General features: G+C 41.6%; 2 protein-coding genes across 8 annotated transcripts; both read left to right on the top strand.

The window, feature by feature from the left end:
* Window positions 1–542: 542 nt before the first annotated feature.
* Window positions 543–8873, top strand: LOC129810875 (cold-inducible RNA-binding protein B-like). Of its 3 annotated transcripts, XR_008752807.1 has the most exons (8): window positions 543–652; window positions 1670–1779; window positions 4046–4152; window positions 4242–4377; window positions 4485–4671; window positions 4841–4908; window positions 7379–7446; window positions 8458–8873. XR_008752807.1 is itself a non-coding variant. In XM_055861841.1 (7 exons), exons 2-7 carry the CDS (start codon window positions 1680–1682, stop codon window positions 5354–5356), a joined length of 612 nt encoding a protein of 203 aa, XP_055717816.1. In that variant the 5' UTR covers window positions 544–652; window positions 1670–1679; the 3' UTR covers window positions 5357–6301. The 3 variants fall into 3 exon arrangements, 2 of the variants coding, with proteins under 2 accessions (XP_055717815.1, XP_055717816.1); XM_055861841.1 differs by lacking the exons at window positions 7379–7446; window positions 8458–8873 and adding an exon at window positions 5343–6301 and having other exon boundaries at window positions 544–652; XM_055861840.1 differs by lacking the exons at window positions 7379–7446; window positions 8458–8873 and having other exon boundaries at window positions 4841–5336.
* A 1327-nt stretch (window positions 8874–10200) lies between these two features.
* On the top strand, window positions 10201–15257 carry LOC129810876 (cold-inducible RNA-binding protein B-like). Of its 5 annotated transcripts, none has more exons than XR_008752809.1 (8): window positions 10201–10332; window positions 11247–11361; window positions 11481–11587; window positions 11689–11836; window positions 12517–12607; window positions 12854–12918; window positions 13587–13695; window positions 14229–15257. XR_008752809.1 is itself a non-coding variant. In XM_055861843.1 (7 exons), the coding sequence occupies exons 2-7, from the start codon at window positions 11262–11264 to the stop codon at window positions 14246–14248; spliced, it is 501 nt and encodes a 166-aa protein (XP_055717818.1). In that variant the 5' UTR covers window positions 10202–10322; window positions 11247–11261; the 3' UTR covers window positions 14249–15257. The 5 variants fall into 5 exon arrangements, 2 of the variants coding, with proteins under 2 accessions (XP_055717818.1, XP_055717817.1); XR_008752810.1 differs by having other exon boundaries at window positions 10202–10322; window positions 12854–12888; XR_008752808.1 differs by having other exon boundaries at window positions 10202–10322.
* The last annotated feature ends 155 nt before the right edge of the window (window positions 15258–15412 follow it).

The following is a 15412-nucleotide window of genomic DNA, read 5'->3' as shown; positions in this document are numbered from 1 at the left end:
CCTTCACAAACAATGGAGTTCAAGAAATAGAGTTAAGAAAATATTTACTAAATAAACTAAAGTGAGGTCAATATAAAAAGGCTGGATGCCCATTTGATTAATTGTTCCACAGTCTTATGGCTTGGGGGTAGAACCTGTTAACGAACCTTTTGGTCCTAGACTTGGTGCTCCGTTACCGCTTGCCGTGCCGTAGCAGAGAGAACAGTATGACTTGGGTGACTGGAGTCTTTGATCATTTTTTGGGCCTTCCTCCGACACCGCCTAGTATATAAGTCATGGATGTCAGGAAGCTTGGCCCTAGATATGTACTGGTCCATACGGTTAAGATGCCGAGCAGTTGCCATACTAGGATGCTCTTGATGGTGCAGCTGTAGAACTTTTTGAGGATCTGGTGACCCATGCCAAATCTTTTCAGTCTCCTGAACTGTCTTGGTGTGTTTGGCAGTGGGCGCGGAATGTAACATGTAATAACAGCGGTCTGCAGGTAGATCCTTTTTTGTGAACAAAATGTGTAATTCACACTCTGACCTGTGAATGGCAGCGATACGCAACAAAGCGTCTAGTATACCGGAAGACCACACGAAGAAGAAGAAGAGCTCATAAACAGGAGCCATTTTAACATCTTTCTCAGACGGCGCCAAACTACACAGAGGTGAGTAGAGATCCACCCAATTCTAATAATTAGCGGGGGAAATATAGGCCTACTAAAATTGCGTTGTTAATTTCGACCTTGTAGTTTGCCTTCCTATGGGAAGTTATTGTCTTTAACAAATACTTGCTAGCCAAAGTTAGCTAGCTTTAATTTAGACAAGCTAACGTTTACTAGTCGATTAAGGAGAATAGATTAACGTTAGCCTTTGATTAACGTTACTCGACCCCAGTTCGCATGTAACTTGTCCTTCAACCTTACTCTATTTTGAGTGACAATTTTTACTCGTATTTTCACTATTTGACGTTACAGTTGGATGGTATTTCAAAGTCGATCTAAAAACAACGTTAATCAGCAACGTCAGTTACTACATTCCCTACAAAATGGCCGTTCGCTACAGTACTGTTAACGCACGCTGCTAGCTAGCAAACCGTCACCTACTTTAGCTGGCTAAGATTTTGCACTGCGTGGCAAGTAATGTTACTTACTGCCGCTGTTTAGTTAACTTTAACTACCCTTTAATACGCTAGTTTACGTTGCAGGATGGGCAATATCTGGGCCATGTGTACCGAGTGGCTTGAAATGGCTAAGTTGACTGGTTTGGCCTGCTAACGTTGGCTAACTGGTCTGGCTTTGTTTGGGACTGGGAGCTGTGGGTGTTTGTCTAGCGTCGCTATCTAGTTAGTTAATCGCCATCTTTGAGAATTTCCAACATTCCAGTGTAACTAGCTAGTTGGCCAGCTAAATTATACATTATGCGTAGTTAACTTTACTGCACGGGTTAAAACATGGCTACACCACGCATTTGAAAACGAACCGATGGGTGGAAGAAAATGGCGTTCTATCGCTTAAAATGTATGGCATCGTGGTGCCATCCGCATGTGAAAGCCAGTTGGTGCTTTTCTAAAAAAAACAAAAAAAAACAGGACTTGGTCACATTCTTCAAACAGCGAGCATGTGTTGCCATTCTCAGATTTATGAACTGTTTGTAGGTCTTACTCTTAAATTATTCCCTTCTAGATAATCCAAGATGTCTGACGAAGGGAAGCTTTTTGTTGGAGGATTGTGTTTTGACACCGATGAAACTTCACTGGAAGAGGCGTTTTCAAAATATGGAAACATTGCTAAAGGTATGTTGGATCCAGATCGAGGATTTTTATGCCATTGTCATCTTTGGAAGGGCCGAAAAAAAAAAGGAGCGATTACAATCGGGATGGAAAAAAACATGTGGAATTAAATGACTAAACTGGACCTATATATATATATATATATATATATATATATATATATATATATATATATATATATATATATATATATATATATATATATATATATATATATATATATATATGATAACAATCACCAATATAGCTAGTCAGTGAATTTAATTCCAAAACTATTGAATTTCAGTATTCATTTTATACTTGAACAAAATGACACATTAGCCATGGCAAAAATGCATGTAATAGCCGGAAATGTGGTGTTAATGGTTCAAAGATGACTTTGGGTCTGGTGTTATACTTTGTTCAATGTTATAGAACAGCTTCCGTGGAACACAAAACATTTTAATTCATGAATGTTCAGCATTTACCATTGCTGAGATCTTTTTTCCAAGTGATGGAAAAGGTTGTGGACAGTTAAATGACATCCCCCCCCCCCAATCACATTTTGTCCAATATCTTAAGATGATTAACACAGATTATTCGAATAAAATATACATATGAAATGAATATGCGTATTAGCAGTACATGAGGAATTACAGTAATTTATGCTCAGTTTTAAAGTTATGGTAGCCATAATCACAAATCTTAATGCTTTTTATGTGAAATGATTTGTAACAATTTCTGTAATTACTTTGTATACTGTTTAAAGAATAATAATACATCCAACCAATGTCTGTTAAATGCATGTAAAAACAAATGTTTCCTGGTCTTATCTGATATAGGTGAGACACTCCAGGACACATTTCCTTTTTAGATTTTTGGGGGGGGGGGGGGGGGGGGGCGCGCGTGCTATCTCGTGAGTGAATCTGTTATTCAATGTGTTTGTATGGGCAAATAGTAGTAAGGTCAAGTATTTTCCATTAAATTGATTTGTTTTCTAGTCTTATTCTAAATCAAATGGCTAAATGATCCTTGGTATGACTTGCAAATAATTCCATATAATTTAGAACCCTTTCCCCTGCCATAGTATGATGGGTTAAGCCAGATATATTTTGAATGGGCTGCTTCTCAATCTGCTGATATCACCCTTCTGCGGTGAAGGGTGGCAGAGTTGGTTTTGTCAGACCGTGAGATTCTAAAAATTGGTCTTCTCACAATCGTGTGTAGTGTCCAAACGCTTTGGACTACTGACTAATCAATTAAAAGATCTCACGAACACATTGGTGTCCGAAGTGGGTACAGCCTCTATTGCTGACTTCCGTCTTTAGCGTCTCATCGGTTTTGGATGCACACTAATATACCTCATTGGAAAGTTGAGACACTCGTGCTCTCTGTTTTGCTCTGGTGCCCACAAGCCTCGTCTGAAGGTCCCTGCTATCAGTCTTAAGATAAATGAAGTGTGAGGATTTTAGTGCCTACAATAAAGCGATAAATGCATGTAAAAATAGATGTTCTTCCTGATCCATTTTATAGCCACTAGACACTTAATTCAATGACCGAAATAAACGTTTGAAATTATTTCCATCCAAGGATGACTGTGAAATGCCCTCAGGACCAAACTACTTAGCAATGTGTCACATCGAACTTAGTCTGGTAGGTTGAGGGATGCCTTCCGCCAATAGCTAGTATTAGTACCAATTTTGCGGGTTTCACAAAAAGGATTGTCCCACAGTTCAACCTTAGCATGACACTTGCTGTTCATTTGGGACCATAACATACATTTCATGAAGTACAGTATTGATACTTTTAGACATGGATAACTACTGCATGTGTTAAAAATATTTATGCATTTTGATGCCTACATTGGGATGTAGAGAGAATAGATTTGTTTACTGCTGTTTGTAGAATTCTCGCATAACGTCAGTGTCTCGTCACCCAACATTTACACCTGAAATTCTCTCGGCGCCATAACAGAATGTATATAATTGCAGGAAACAAGCTGAGAATCTGCTTATGGCAAAAATGGTTGGTTTAAATGTAACAACAAGATTCAATTGTTGCTGACCGCTCCCCCTTTGAGCCAGAAAACACCCATCTGTTTCTACCTGTGCAGTCTAGAGTGGACTTTGGCCAGTTTACAATTGGCTCATTCACCCCCTTCTCCCCTGTAACTATTCCGCAGGTTGTTCCTGTAAATGAGAAAGTGTTCTCAGTCAACGTACCTGGTAAAATAACGGATTAAAAATACTGTCAATATTTTTGAGTGGGTGGTTGACACTTTGTTTTTCAGTCGATGTTGTCAGAGACCGTGAGACGCAGAGATCCAGGGGTTTCGGCTTTGTGACTTTCGAAAACCCAGAAGATGCCAAAGACGCAATGGCTGCAATGAATGGCAAGGTGAGGGGACGGTTTCCCAGACACACGCATATCTTTGACTGACGTAAATCATTGGAGTTATAGATAATTTTTTTTCTTCTCCTGTTTAGTCGGTCGATGGCAGGATGATTCGTGTGGATGAAGCTGGCAAGTCAGGGGGAAGATCTGACCGTGGGGGTGGCTTCAGGGGCGGGTCTGGTGGCTTCAGGGGCGGGTCTGGTGGCTTCAGAGGAGGCAGAGGAAGAGGTAAGTGGTTAGCGTCCATTTGCTCCATGTCACACCCCTCCTTTTTAGTGTTTAACTTGCTCCACAGTGAAGGTCCTTTGACTGAAATCCTCTTAATTTTGTCCTAGGTGGTGGAGGTTATAGTGGGGGAGAAAGAAGCTATGGTGGGGACCGCAGCTATGGTGGGGACCGCAGCTATGGCGGGGACCGCAGCTATGGGGGTGGCGGGGACCGCAGCTATGGTGGTGGCTACAGGAGTGGTGGTGGAGGAGGATACTCCTCTGGGGGTGGCAGCGGAGGTTACAGAGAGGCCAGGTAAGAATGTTGCATAGTTTAGTTCTCTAGGTACTAAGTGATCAGTCTCCTTGTTTTAATAACATAGGATTTAAGCTACAGAAGTTATTTCTAGGATAATCGTGTACCTGAGCCGACATGTATTTTCCTTGGTTTCTGTTAACCGGCTTTCGTTTGTCCCCCTTTTTAGGAGTGGAGGAGAAGGTGGTTATGGTGGGCGCTCTGGGGGATCCTACAGAGACAGCTATGACAGCTATGGTAAGTATAATGATGTAGCATAGTTGTTGCCATGATCTCACTGTTAGTACGAACTAGAAATGTTTAGGAGGAACTGGACATGATTGCATAGACTCCCAGAACGACCCCTGTAAGACTTTGTTGCTCTGAAACCGAAAGCTTGTGCCCTCTTGGATTAGTATGTTAAAATACTCATGTCTTCAAAGAATCAAATATTTCTTTGAAACGATGGATATCCAGCCCTCTACCACACTATCCAAAAGCAGAAAGACATTCCTAGATTTTTTTCACTCAGTTTCCTTTTGAAGAGGCATAGGTTCTTTCAATGCCCTTGTCCTGGTGCTTTCCTGTTGCAATGATAACTGTGGCACAAAATATAAATAGGCTCTAGTCTACTGTGAGAAATGTCAGAATGCTGCAGTGCCTTTACACTTGTGCCTACTTCTTGTCCTCAGCTACACACGAGTAAAAACAAAAACAAACTTCCTGATTGCAAGATCGTCCCATCGCTGGCTGTTTTTTTAAAGATGCGCTCTTCGAAGACTTTTTTTTTTCTGTTTGTGGTATCTGGTTCTAGTGTTTTCTTTAACAAATCAGCATCTTTAGTCCTTTTTTATCGTGTTGAAAGTATTCTTCAGGATCTCTGTCCTCATGGCAGTAACTGAAATCCTGTAGCATTTAATTACTGTAAGCCTTGATGCTCAGTAAGGGTCTGAGTACCTTAAGCTCAATATGCCCTCCTGTTGCAGGGAGAATGCACTGGGAGAATCAAATTTGATAATTTTATAAAAATGCCTTTGTTTGCAATTAAACCTGTTTCTACTGTTGAATCGTAACCTGTTCAACACAGCCTGATAGCTTCTAAGACAAATTCAAACTTGACGATGTTCCTGCTCAATCGAAAGACTCAAATATCAGTAGCGACTTGTTTCCATTTAATCTCATTTTAACTGGAGTTGTAGTGAATTCTGGTCTTTAAAAAATTAGATCTATGAAATTTACACTAGAAGCTGGAAAAGCTGTGATTGTGCTCTAAAGACATTTTGCTCCTTCAGTTCTGTAATGCATTCCTTTAGTGTAGCAAGGTAGGAATGCTAAGTGGGAGCACTGGTTTCCAGCAGACCGCCTTGATATTGCTAAAGATTTGTCAATACTCGGTATCCAAAGAGTGAATTACTTTGACTGGTGAACCTACTTCAGCTCTTTGAGCTGTATATTAGGTGTTAGTTGCAGCCTTCTGCAGTTGGCCTAAGGTACTTTGCTCTTTGCAAACATGTGCATAATATGCTGATGGACTGAACGTTCACTCTCAATGTTACTTCAAGGATATGTGCTCTCTGTTCTGTTAACCAACACCTAAGATTTTTTTGTATATCCTGGCTTCATGAAGCCTATTAAACAACTCCGTTGAAAATGCTCTGATTTATTGTGCCTTCAAAGAACTATAGCCTGTTCACTAAGCCAGCTGAATGTTATGTAATGTGAGTGGTAGTGAGGGATTTAATAAGTGGGTTGAGCGAAATGATGGCATAGTCTGCTGGAAAGCAGGATATCATTTTGAAAGGGTGGCTGGGTGTAAGTCTCATTTAGGAATATTGGGAGGTCCTCTGAATTAATACTCAGAACATGCTAAAGGGTCTACCCTGATGCTGAAGCTAGTCAATGTACGGGGGGCTGGGGGTATTGAAAGCAGAATAGAAATGAAATGTCATCCTGGTGCTGGCACTGGTTCTTTTATAACGCTTCATTGCGCCCAAGAGCTCTACTATCGTTTTGGAAATCAACAAAGTCCTTGGAGAATGAAGTGTTGTGCCTACCGACATGTGAATCCTCTCTGGTGAATGCTGCTCTCTTGGCTAGTTCATAAGTGGATATAGGCCAGTAATGTGAGGTAACGACTTTTGCTCTCCTGTTCGCATCCCTCAAACAGTTCTCATTTTGATGTCCATCTTATCTACCTTCAACTTTGCCCAAGCACCGCTGTCACTTCCTCAGGCCCTAGATGTTACTGTTCAATACCCAGAGTTGCATGAGAACGTCCAGTAAAGTATCCAGATTTTGGAGAAACGTTTCACCCTGTCCCCCATTAGACCGAGGGGACTACTAGAGCCTCTGAAAAAAAAAACATTGAGCTTTTGCAAATTCCATGAGCAGTCATTGCTAAACTATCCCTAGTGTAAAACACAATATTCTCCTACGTTTGATCCATCTGTGAAACCAGTGTTTTGTACTGTTCTCCCAGTGATTGCAAAGTTGTCTTCATCTTAAATTCTAGACTCACCTTTTTCTTGTCAAGTGTATCACTATGTACAGTTTAGTATAAATGTCTGGCTTTCAAAACTTGTGGTTAATATTGTCTAATGCTAAAGGTTAATGCTGTTCAACACATCTAGTTCTTTGCTAGTTTGATATTGATAAGCAAATGCATGCCTTGTCATTGTTGCCCTCAAGCTGTACTTAAAACTAATTACCATTCTCGTTACACGATCAGGTTAAGCGTTGGATGTGAGCAACTAACTCGAGGCCTGACTGCGACTGGTTCCTGCCGATGCTTTCTAGGTGGGTGTCCTCTGGCATGGCATGTGTACTGAATACCTTGCCGCTGAATTCATAGGCCCTGTTTTGTGTTCCCCCTTCATTATGAAATCACTGAATGGATTGGGGAAAGCAGTGTTAAGGGACCCTACTTTCATCTGTCCTTTAGGCAGGTGGCTTATCACTGTAAAAAGGGTTTTTGAATTTATTAAATCAGTTCATGTTCAATCCTTAAATCTTTTAATCTAAGTAACCTAATAAAAAAAAATCCTGCTCAAAATCTGAGCTAAAGAGCAGGTGTTTGCTTTTCGGGTCTGGTGGAAGGTTGAGCTACAATGGTGTTCGTCAGATCATGAGACTTCCTGAATCTGTTTTCGCTAGCATCTGAACGGTTTGGCCTACAAACTATAAAGACCAGTCTATGGACAGGGGAGACTCAAACACTTCTCTTTTGTTCTATGGCCCCACAAATGAATTGAAGTATGGAGGGTGTGTTACTCTGCACAGGTGTGGCTAATGCCTGACAGAACTGCCCGGATAGGTATTTTGTGTTTCAGTTGACAACATGGCATGCAACCATTGGTTGATGCATGTGTAGTCTGAGCAGGGGAGCACTACCATAGGCTACAGCCATTTGTACACATGAAAGCGTATTAAATCGTTTACAACCTAGATTGTCCTCAAATCAAATTTTCGGACAGTTGCGTCTGTCAAAAGATGGACTGTAAGGGGCTTTAAGTCAGACCACCATCTCTTGTCATTCATCCGGCAGTGGATAACTCCCATTGGAGAAAAACCTTGCATCAGACTAGTCAAGACTGGCTGATCTACAAATCACCTTGAATGATAGATAATTACTCATTAGTTGTAGTTCAGATGCACGGACTTGACATTTTGTGGACCAGCCTTAATTATTAGCAGTAGCATATACTCTGCATGGTACAACTGACTTGGTTTACAAATCAATCAGTGCTATGCACAATAATCCTGACATTTTACTGTTTCTTCTCGTGCTAATTGTGACTTCTATTCCAGATTCAGCACAGGGTGGCTTGCCCTGAAATGGCAAACTGCTCCTTGGGAGGTCGCTACCAGGAGAGATCTTGAAGGCTGAATTAGATGTGCTGCTGAACTGGACCTGGGGCGTGTTCAGCAGGATGCAGCGTCTTTGAATGATGCGATGGAAATATGCCATGTAGAACAAACATTACACTGACAAGTATAGTAAGGAATCCTGTCTGCTTTATTCATGGCATTTCTATCTGCTTTGTTAGACGTTTGGCACCTGAACGTGGCCCTGACTTTAAGACCAGTCTTAAAATGGGATTGGAAAACAAATCTGGTACTAACATGCACAATACTGTCATTTTGCATGCTAATTAAATGCTGTATGCAGTTGCGTGTATTCGTGGAAGCTAGGCTACACAAGAAATAAAATCCAAAAAACACAATTTAGTCTGTTTCAAATTGTTTCTTCAATTCCCCAGAAGTTGACTGTATTACAGGAGAAAGCATCGAGCGCGCTGAACACCGCCTCTCTATGCGTAGGTTATCTGATGCTGTCTGGTCCAAACGAGTATGACATTGTTGCTGCCTGTAACTAGCTAACGTTGCCCATGATTGGAAGCTAGGCGAGTATGAATTTTAGCCAGTTAGCCCAGAACAAATAAGTGTGTACTACATGACATGGTGAGACTGCTTCGTCAACATAGTAAAGGGTGTGGCTCAGTTGGTAGAGCATGGCGCTTGCAACGCCAGGGTTGTGGGTTCGATTCCCACGGGGGGCCAGTACAAAAAAAAAATTGAATGTATATGCTTGTAAGTCGCTCTGGATAAGAGCGTCTGCTAAATGACTTAAATGTAAAAATGGGTGGCACTGTCGTGTCTACAAGTAGGGTGAGTTGACGTTTTTTACTTGCATGAACACGCGTGCGGACAATCAGAACCATGGACAGCCACATTTGGCTTACGTTGATTGGACCATTTTGGGGGGGATGTCTTGTCACTATTAGTCTAAGCAGAGGTGCTTTGATGATAAATGGTGCTGGAATAGTGGAGGCAGTGCCTGTTTTCTTTGCGCCTTGAACTCGGGTTCTAAATCTGTCTGAAATTAAGTTGCTTAACCATGCTGTAGGTCATGTTAGTGTACATGCAATATGCTCTGGACTTCACTGGACAGGTTTTGTGATTAAACAAAGATGTAGTTGAATTTATTCTGCAGCTGTCTTCTCAGCCTTTAGGCAAGCCATATGAATTAACAGGTTATTGAGCAAACACACTTATCACAACACAGGTTGTGGTTTTAACCACACTGCTACTGGCTGTATGTAACAAGAAACAACATGTGATACCTGTATTACCAGTATACATAACTGACATTTTCTGGTGTTAAATCATCAAATTAATTTATTGTTCAACTTTTTTTTAGAACGTTTTTGCGTCTCTATTTTGTACAAAGTGTGCAAAACAAGACACTCTGGTATTTGTTATAGGACATTCCTTTAATGTCAACATTTAGCTATGTTGTAGTACAGGACACTAAGATCTAACACTTGTTTTTTGAGGACCTGATGTTGGGAACAACTAAATGATTTTACCTTCATTGAACCAAAAAATGCATCGACTTAAATGAGCCCACGGCACGGGCAGTTATACTTTTGTTTTTACTTATCAGTCTAGTTGATGCTACAACTTAACATGCATGATTTCGCGACCATTGACTGATTAAAAGCAAATCGAGTTGAATTGATATGTTGGGTCAGATAGCGTTTATCTACTTAATATTAATCAGATGGGCGTAACCGCAAAGGTCTCAAAAATACATAAACCAGGAGGCCCCGCAACACATTCGTTCCCATCTACTGCAGTTCGGTTGGAAGAGTATCACGGTTTTGTCGGCGGTAAGAGAGTGTAATAGCTTTTTGTTTAAACTTTTAATTTAGGGACAGGAACAAGATGGTGTCGCGGTAAATTAGGGTCTGACACCCGAGAAGTCTGGACGTGGCTATATATGTAACTAGCAGTTAGCCTACGATAACGTTCTCATGATTGTAAATTTAATTCAAAGTCAATGTATGGACAATTATATTGTGGTGGCATGCGAAAGTCCCCGTTCCTTGCATTCCTCGTTAAAGCAAGGCAATCCCAACCATTTTACTCTGCGAGCGCGCTCACTAGTCGATGCAATGACGCAGTGATGGCTGGCTACCAGGGGCTCCCATTACATTACGATAGCACTATTGTAAAGGCCGTTGTGGTTTAGCTGGACAATGTTGAACAAAGGGAGTTGAATCTAGCTAGGCATAGTACACATGGGGGCGGGGAACTGCATTGTTTACATACACCAGTTGGCTAGTTTACTGATTCAAATAAAAAGCGCACCACGGTCATCCGCTTGTCCAGCGAGGCGTGCTTTTTGAGAGAACGTACATTTCATTGGCTAGGTAGCTCACTAGCTACCGTAAGGTTGCGCTTTAGCTACGGTATATTGGAAAGGGAAGACAGCAGAACTAGCTAGTTACCGGGGGCATGATGATCTTGGGCCTTTCCGACGTAAACCCCCATACGCGTTTGTGCTTCTCGCTCGACTATCTCAAACTCTTTGCTAGGATCTCTCATATTTTTTTTTTTTCGCAATACAAAATATATATATATTTTTTTAAATCAAGCCATCAACTGTTAGCTTGAATTACATTTTATTACTGAGTGTATTTGCACCATTGTAAGAACAGAACATGAACAGGTGTTTGAATCCAAAATAACCTGCTACTAGTTAACAATCTGAACCACTGCATCCATAATACACATGTTATTCCCTTCTACAGTGGTTAAAAGGAAGGATGTCTGACGAAGGGAAGCTTTTTGTGGGTGGCCTGAGTTTTGACACTAATGAACAGTCATTAGAAGATGTGTTCTCCAAATATGGGCAAATATCTGAAGGTAACTAACTGTTGGATATTGGGTGCAAGTAATTCTTTATTTTGGCATGTGGTCTGCTATTTGAACATGCTTTGAATGTCTATGGTCTAACTTTAAAAAATAAAAAATACTCTGTCTAGTTGTTGTAATTAAAGACAGGGAAACTCAGAGGTCCAGGGGCTTTGGTTTCGTCACCTTTGAGAACCCGGATGAGGCCAAGGATGCTATGCTGGCCATGAACGGCAAGGTGACAAATTAAACCTAAACTCTGCCCTGGAACACAACTCTTTGACTGTGCAATGATGATATTAATGGTGTATTATCTTCCCCCCCAACCTTATGTGTCAGTCACTTGACGGCAGACAGATCCGTGTCGACCAGGCTGGCAAGTCTGGTGGTGGTGGCAGGTCCGGAGGTGGATTCCGAGGGGGCTCGTCGGGTGGCAGAGGGGGAGGAGGATACTTCCGTGGTGGCAGAGGTGGTGGTGGTGGAAGAGGTGGGCGTGGCTTCTCACGTGGAAAGTTTGTTGTTTTCTATCCTCCAGCATCCAGTTTCCCTCCCATGTTTGCCTTGGAGTGACTGACAGACACCCCAGTCCCAACCCTACAAAGATGTCCTCACAACTTTGCTAGCCTGGGATTCTGTGACTTGCAGAACTAACCAGAAGTAGTCAGTGCGTGCACCCCGTGCTCTGACCCTCCCCTCTGGTCCCTCATCCTTAATAACCACTCCTATCCCACTGGGCAAAAATGGGTTGAATTAACGTTGTTTCCTCATAAAATAATAATTGTTGAATCAATGTAGAAAACTGATTGGATTTGAAAAAAGTAATCAACCTGGATTTCGTCATTTTTTAAAAACCTAAATCCAATGACATGGTGAATTTTTTGTTGATTTTATATTAGTTAACAACTCAACCTACTGTAAGTCAAAACTAGACGTTGAACTGACGCCTGTGCCCAGTGGGATGTCCTCGTGTCTTGTTTTTGTTTTGCAGTGACTGTTGCAGTTATCTGGTAGCCGTAGAGGTTTGATTGAACCATCTCTTAGCCTAGTGATTGCATGTGAACACTAAAGTGTCCAATATTCTCTTATCAACTAATTGAACCATAATATGAATACATGTCTGCTTTTAGTCCACCTTGAGGCAGCTGTTGACCACAGGTTCTATTACAGGTGGTGGGGAGCGGGGGTATGGCGGTGGACGTTACGACAACAGAAGTGGCGGCTCATACGGATCAGACCGAGGCTACTACAACAAAGACAGGTGAATGATACACCACCTCCGATACATAGACGTTACATTTGCATATACATATCTATGTTAGACAATCGCTAGAATTTGAAAAGAGGATAGATTCTATAAATTAATCTTAAAACATTTCAAGAAGCTTATGTGCCTATTTTTGATAGTAAGCAAGCACTTTTAGGAAAAATGTTTTTTAAATTTGATATTACTCAACTGCTCATCCAATTCTTGTTTACTGATGTACATTTCTTCTTCTGCCCACAGAGCGCAAGGAGGAGGATACGGAGATCGTTCTGGAGGTTCGTACAGAGACAGCTACAATAGCTATGGTGAGGCTTCTTATAAGCTTACACAAGTGTAGGGAGTCAGGATAGGTGGCCAATCCGGTGCCTGGACAGCCACATCACTGCAAGCTGCCATAGATATGTATTCGGCAAATCAACACCAGAGCCGTGGCAGGTCCTTGACCTGTATAGCAGCTGGATGGACTCCACTCAGACTGGGTTTGCCCCCTCTATGGTGTTGTGCCAACCGATGGATGAAAATATCCGTTAAAGTAATGAAATAAGTAATTTTCTCAATGTATGAAGCTTTCCTTTAGTCATATGTAATGGAGAAACGGGTTCCCTATTCCCATTCTTGCCTCACCATATTAAGAAATACACCCTCCCAAGTTACACTTTTGTCTTTCACAATATGCGCTATATAATTCATCTTAAAGAAGGGTTGCAAATGAACCCAGTGGTGGGTTCACTGGGCATTTCCAACAAACAAATGCCACTACCTGGTTAGTATTGTAAAATGAGTCATTGGTGCTCATTAAAAGGTATGCAGTATATGAAAGACCCAAGATGCCACTTCAGCTCAGCATCCATTCCTTTAGGGAGCAGCAGTGGAAGAGAGGGTCTGCATATGGACCTTAGTGTATTTGTTTCCCTCCTTGTTGGAGAGCCTGGGACCTCGTCATTAACCACTGGGCTTTCTCTTCTCTGAACAGGCGGTGCTGTTCTCAGTGGTGCACAGTGAGGCTACCTCCTGTAGTTGAAATATGTTGACCTGAAGAAACAATATGTTGAAGCCCCAGTTTAGCACTGCAAAAAGCCAAGGTAGGCTCTCGGTCTGCAACCGTCTTGGCGCGAACTATCAGGGGTTATAGCATTAGCTCTCTACTTCCTGCTTTTCTTGTCATAAACTTTTTCTGTCTTGCAGCAGCTTGTTTGTAGAGGTATATTTTACTTTGCTTCTTTGCCTTGCAGTACTAGGATCTGCATACACAGTGGAGCCAGTCACTTTTCTGGTTGACGTAATCTGTTATTTGCAAGAGTAGGAGGACAATTGTCCTATCTGTCTGCTCTTGTTTAGTACTTCCAACATTTTTTCTGTCCATGAATATACCAAGGTAATATTGCTTTTGTGAAGCGACGGGGTTTGCTGAATGGAAACAATGAGTTTATACTCGGATGGGATGCCTTCTGATGTTTTTGTCACAGTGCCATTCACACCAGCATAAATTGCTACCAAATCTTAAGTATCTTGAAAAGGGATTAGCGTTCAGTAGCAGCAGGGCCCCTTTCGAAAGACGAGCCTCATACCTTCCACAGAATCATGGTAACCTGTGTGTTTTCCGACTTCCTTACAGGTGACGAGGGCGGCTGGTAGGACGGAGGAGAGCGGTAGTCTCGTCTGGGCACGGCCCCTGGCCCGGCATGGCCTGGTCCCAGCCCAGGGCCTGCTGCTCCGCAACACTTTAAATCTTCTGAAACCGACCATGTAGATAAGAGCAGTCCTGGATAAGTGCGGGGAGGGCTGGCTCGCACGCCGAGCCACCCACCACCGGTCTATTCCAAGTTTTTGTTTTTCAACTTTCTGATCCTCCTTATTTGTTATTGAAAACTGCAGAGAACAACTTTTTCATTTAGTTTTTGTGGGTAGCTCGAAAGAGCAAGGCTCGCGCTGTATGCCGTTGCCTCACTTTGGGCCGTGCACGCAAAGAGGCACAACCTAAAAGACAGGGAATATATCTTGGATAGATAATGGTAACGCTTTTGTAGTTTTAACTCTGCTTTGTAACAAAGTACAAAAATGCTTGCACTTATTTTGTTTATGATTGACTGTTTTGCCAACTAATAATGGTGATGAGCCTGAATGAGGTAAATGCACACAAAGGTCTGAAAACATCACCACCATGTCTGCGCTGTTCTTCCTGATTGAGAGAGGAGAGTATGAGTAGAGACGTTCTCTAATCGACTGGGCTTGCTAGGATCGCTGTGGGTTCCGGTAAATGAGAACCTGCTCATTGGTTTTCTGGAGCAATGACCTGTTGCTTGACTGTCCGGTCTATGGCAGGTTCTTGTCTAATTTATTTTGGTTTCTGAGAATGGTTTCTATTTTATTAGCTGCACATTTTAAATAAGCAATGTTTTTTTTGTGTGTATCTGAGTCACACAATGGTTTCAAGTACACACAGCGTTGAATTAATGTGAAGCGGGACAGTTCTACTACTTGCAAGCTCTTTTCAACAAACATACTTTCTATGAGGATACAAATGGAGTGATTTCAACTGTTCTCGTCATAGCATCAGATTGGTTTTGTATTAGATTTTTTTAAGCGTTCTGTATCTTCATGGTTGTATTTTTCCTATATAAAAAATAAAACATTTATAAATCTGTTGCTGGTTTAGACAGGTTTCATTACATAGGCATATCCATATTCTAGTCATCTGCAAGTGTTAAAAAAAAAAAGAGGTGACTTAATAGCTATACACTCAGTGGCTAGTTCATTAGGTAAACCACCCCATTCACGAAAATGGTTCGCTCTTACAGA

Source organism: Salvelinus fontinalis, chromosome 14, assembly GCF_029448725.1.
Source record: "Salvelinus fontinalis isolate EN_2023a chromosome 14, ASM2944872v1, whole genome shotgun sequence".
Lineage (NCBI taxonomy): Eukaryota > Metazoa > Chordata > Actinopteri > Salmoniformes > Salmonidae > Salvelinus > Salvelinus fontinalis.
This window is presented reverse-complemented; position numbering and strand designations above follow the sequence as displayed.

Coding starts and splice junctions, on each gene's coding strand:
- LOC129810875 (XM_055861840.1), top strand. CDS start 1,680: ATGTCTGACGAAGGGAAGCTTTTTGTTGGAGGATTGTGTTTTGACACC. Junction 1,780..4,045: donor ATATGGAAACATTGCTAAAG/GTATGTTGGATC, acceptor TTTGTTTTTCAG/TCGATGTTGTCAGAGACCGT. Junction 4,378..4,484: donor CAGAGGAGGCAGAGGAAGAG/GTAAGTGGTTAG, acceptor ATTTTGTCCTAG/GTGGTGGAGGTTATAGTGGG.
- LOC129810876 (XM_055861842.1), top strand. CDS start 11,262: ATGTCTGACGAAGGGAAGCTTTTTGTGGGTGGCCTGAGTTTTGACACT. Junction 11,362..11,480: donor ATATGGGCAAATATCTGAAG/GTAACTAACTGT, acceptor TACTCTGTCTAG/TTGTTGTAATTAAAGACAGG. Junction 12,608..12,853: donor GGCTACTACAACAAAGACAG/GTGAATGATACA, acceptor TTCTGCCCACAG/AGCGCAAGGAGGAGGATACG.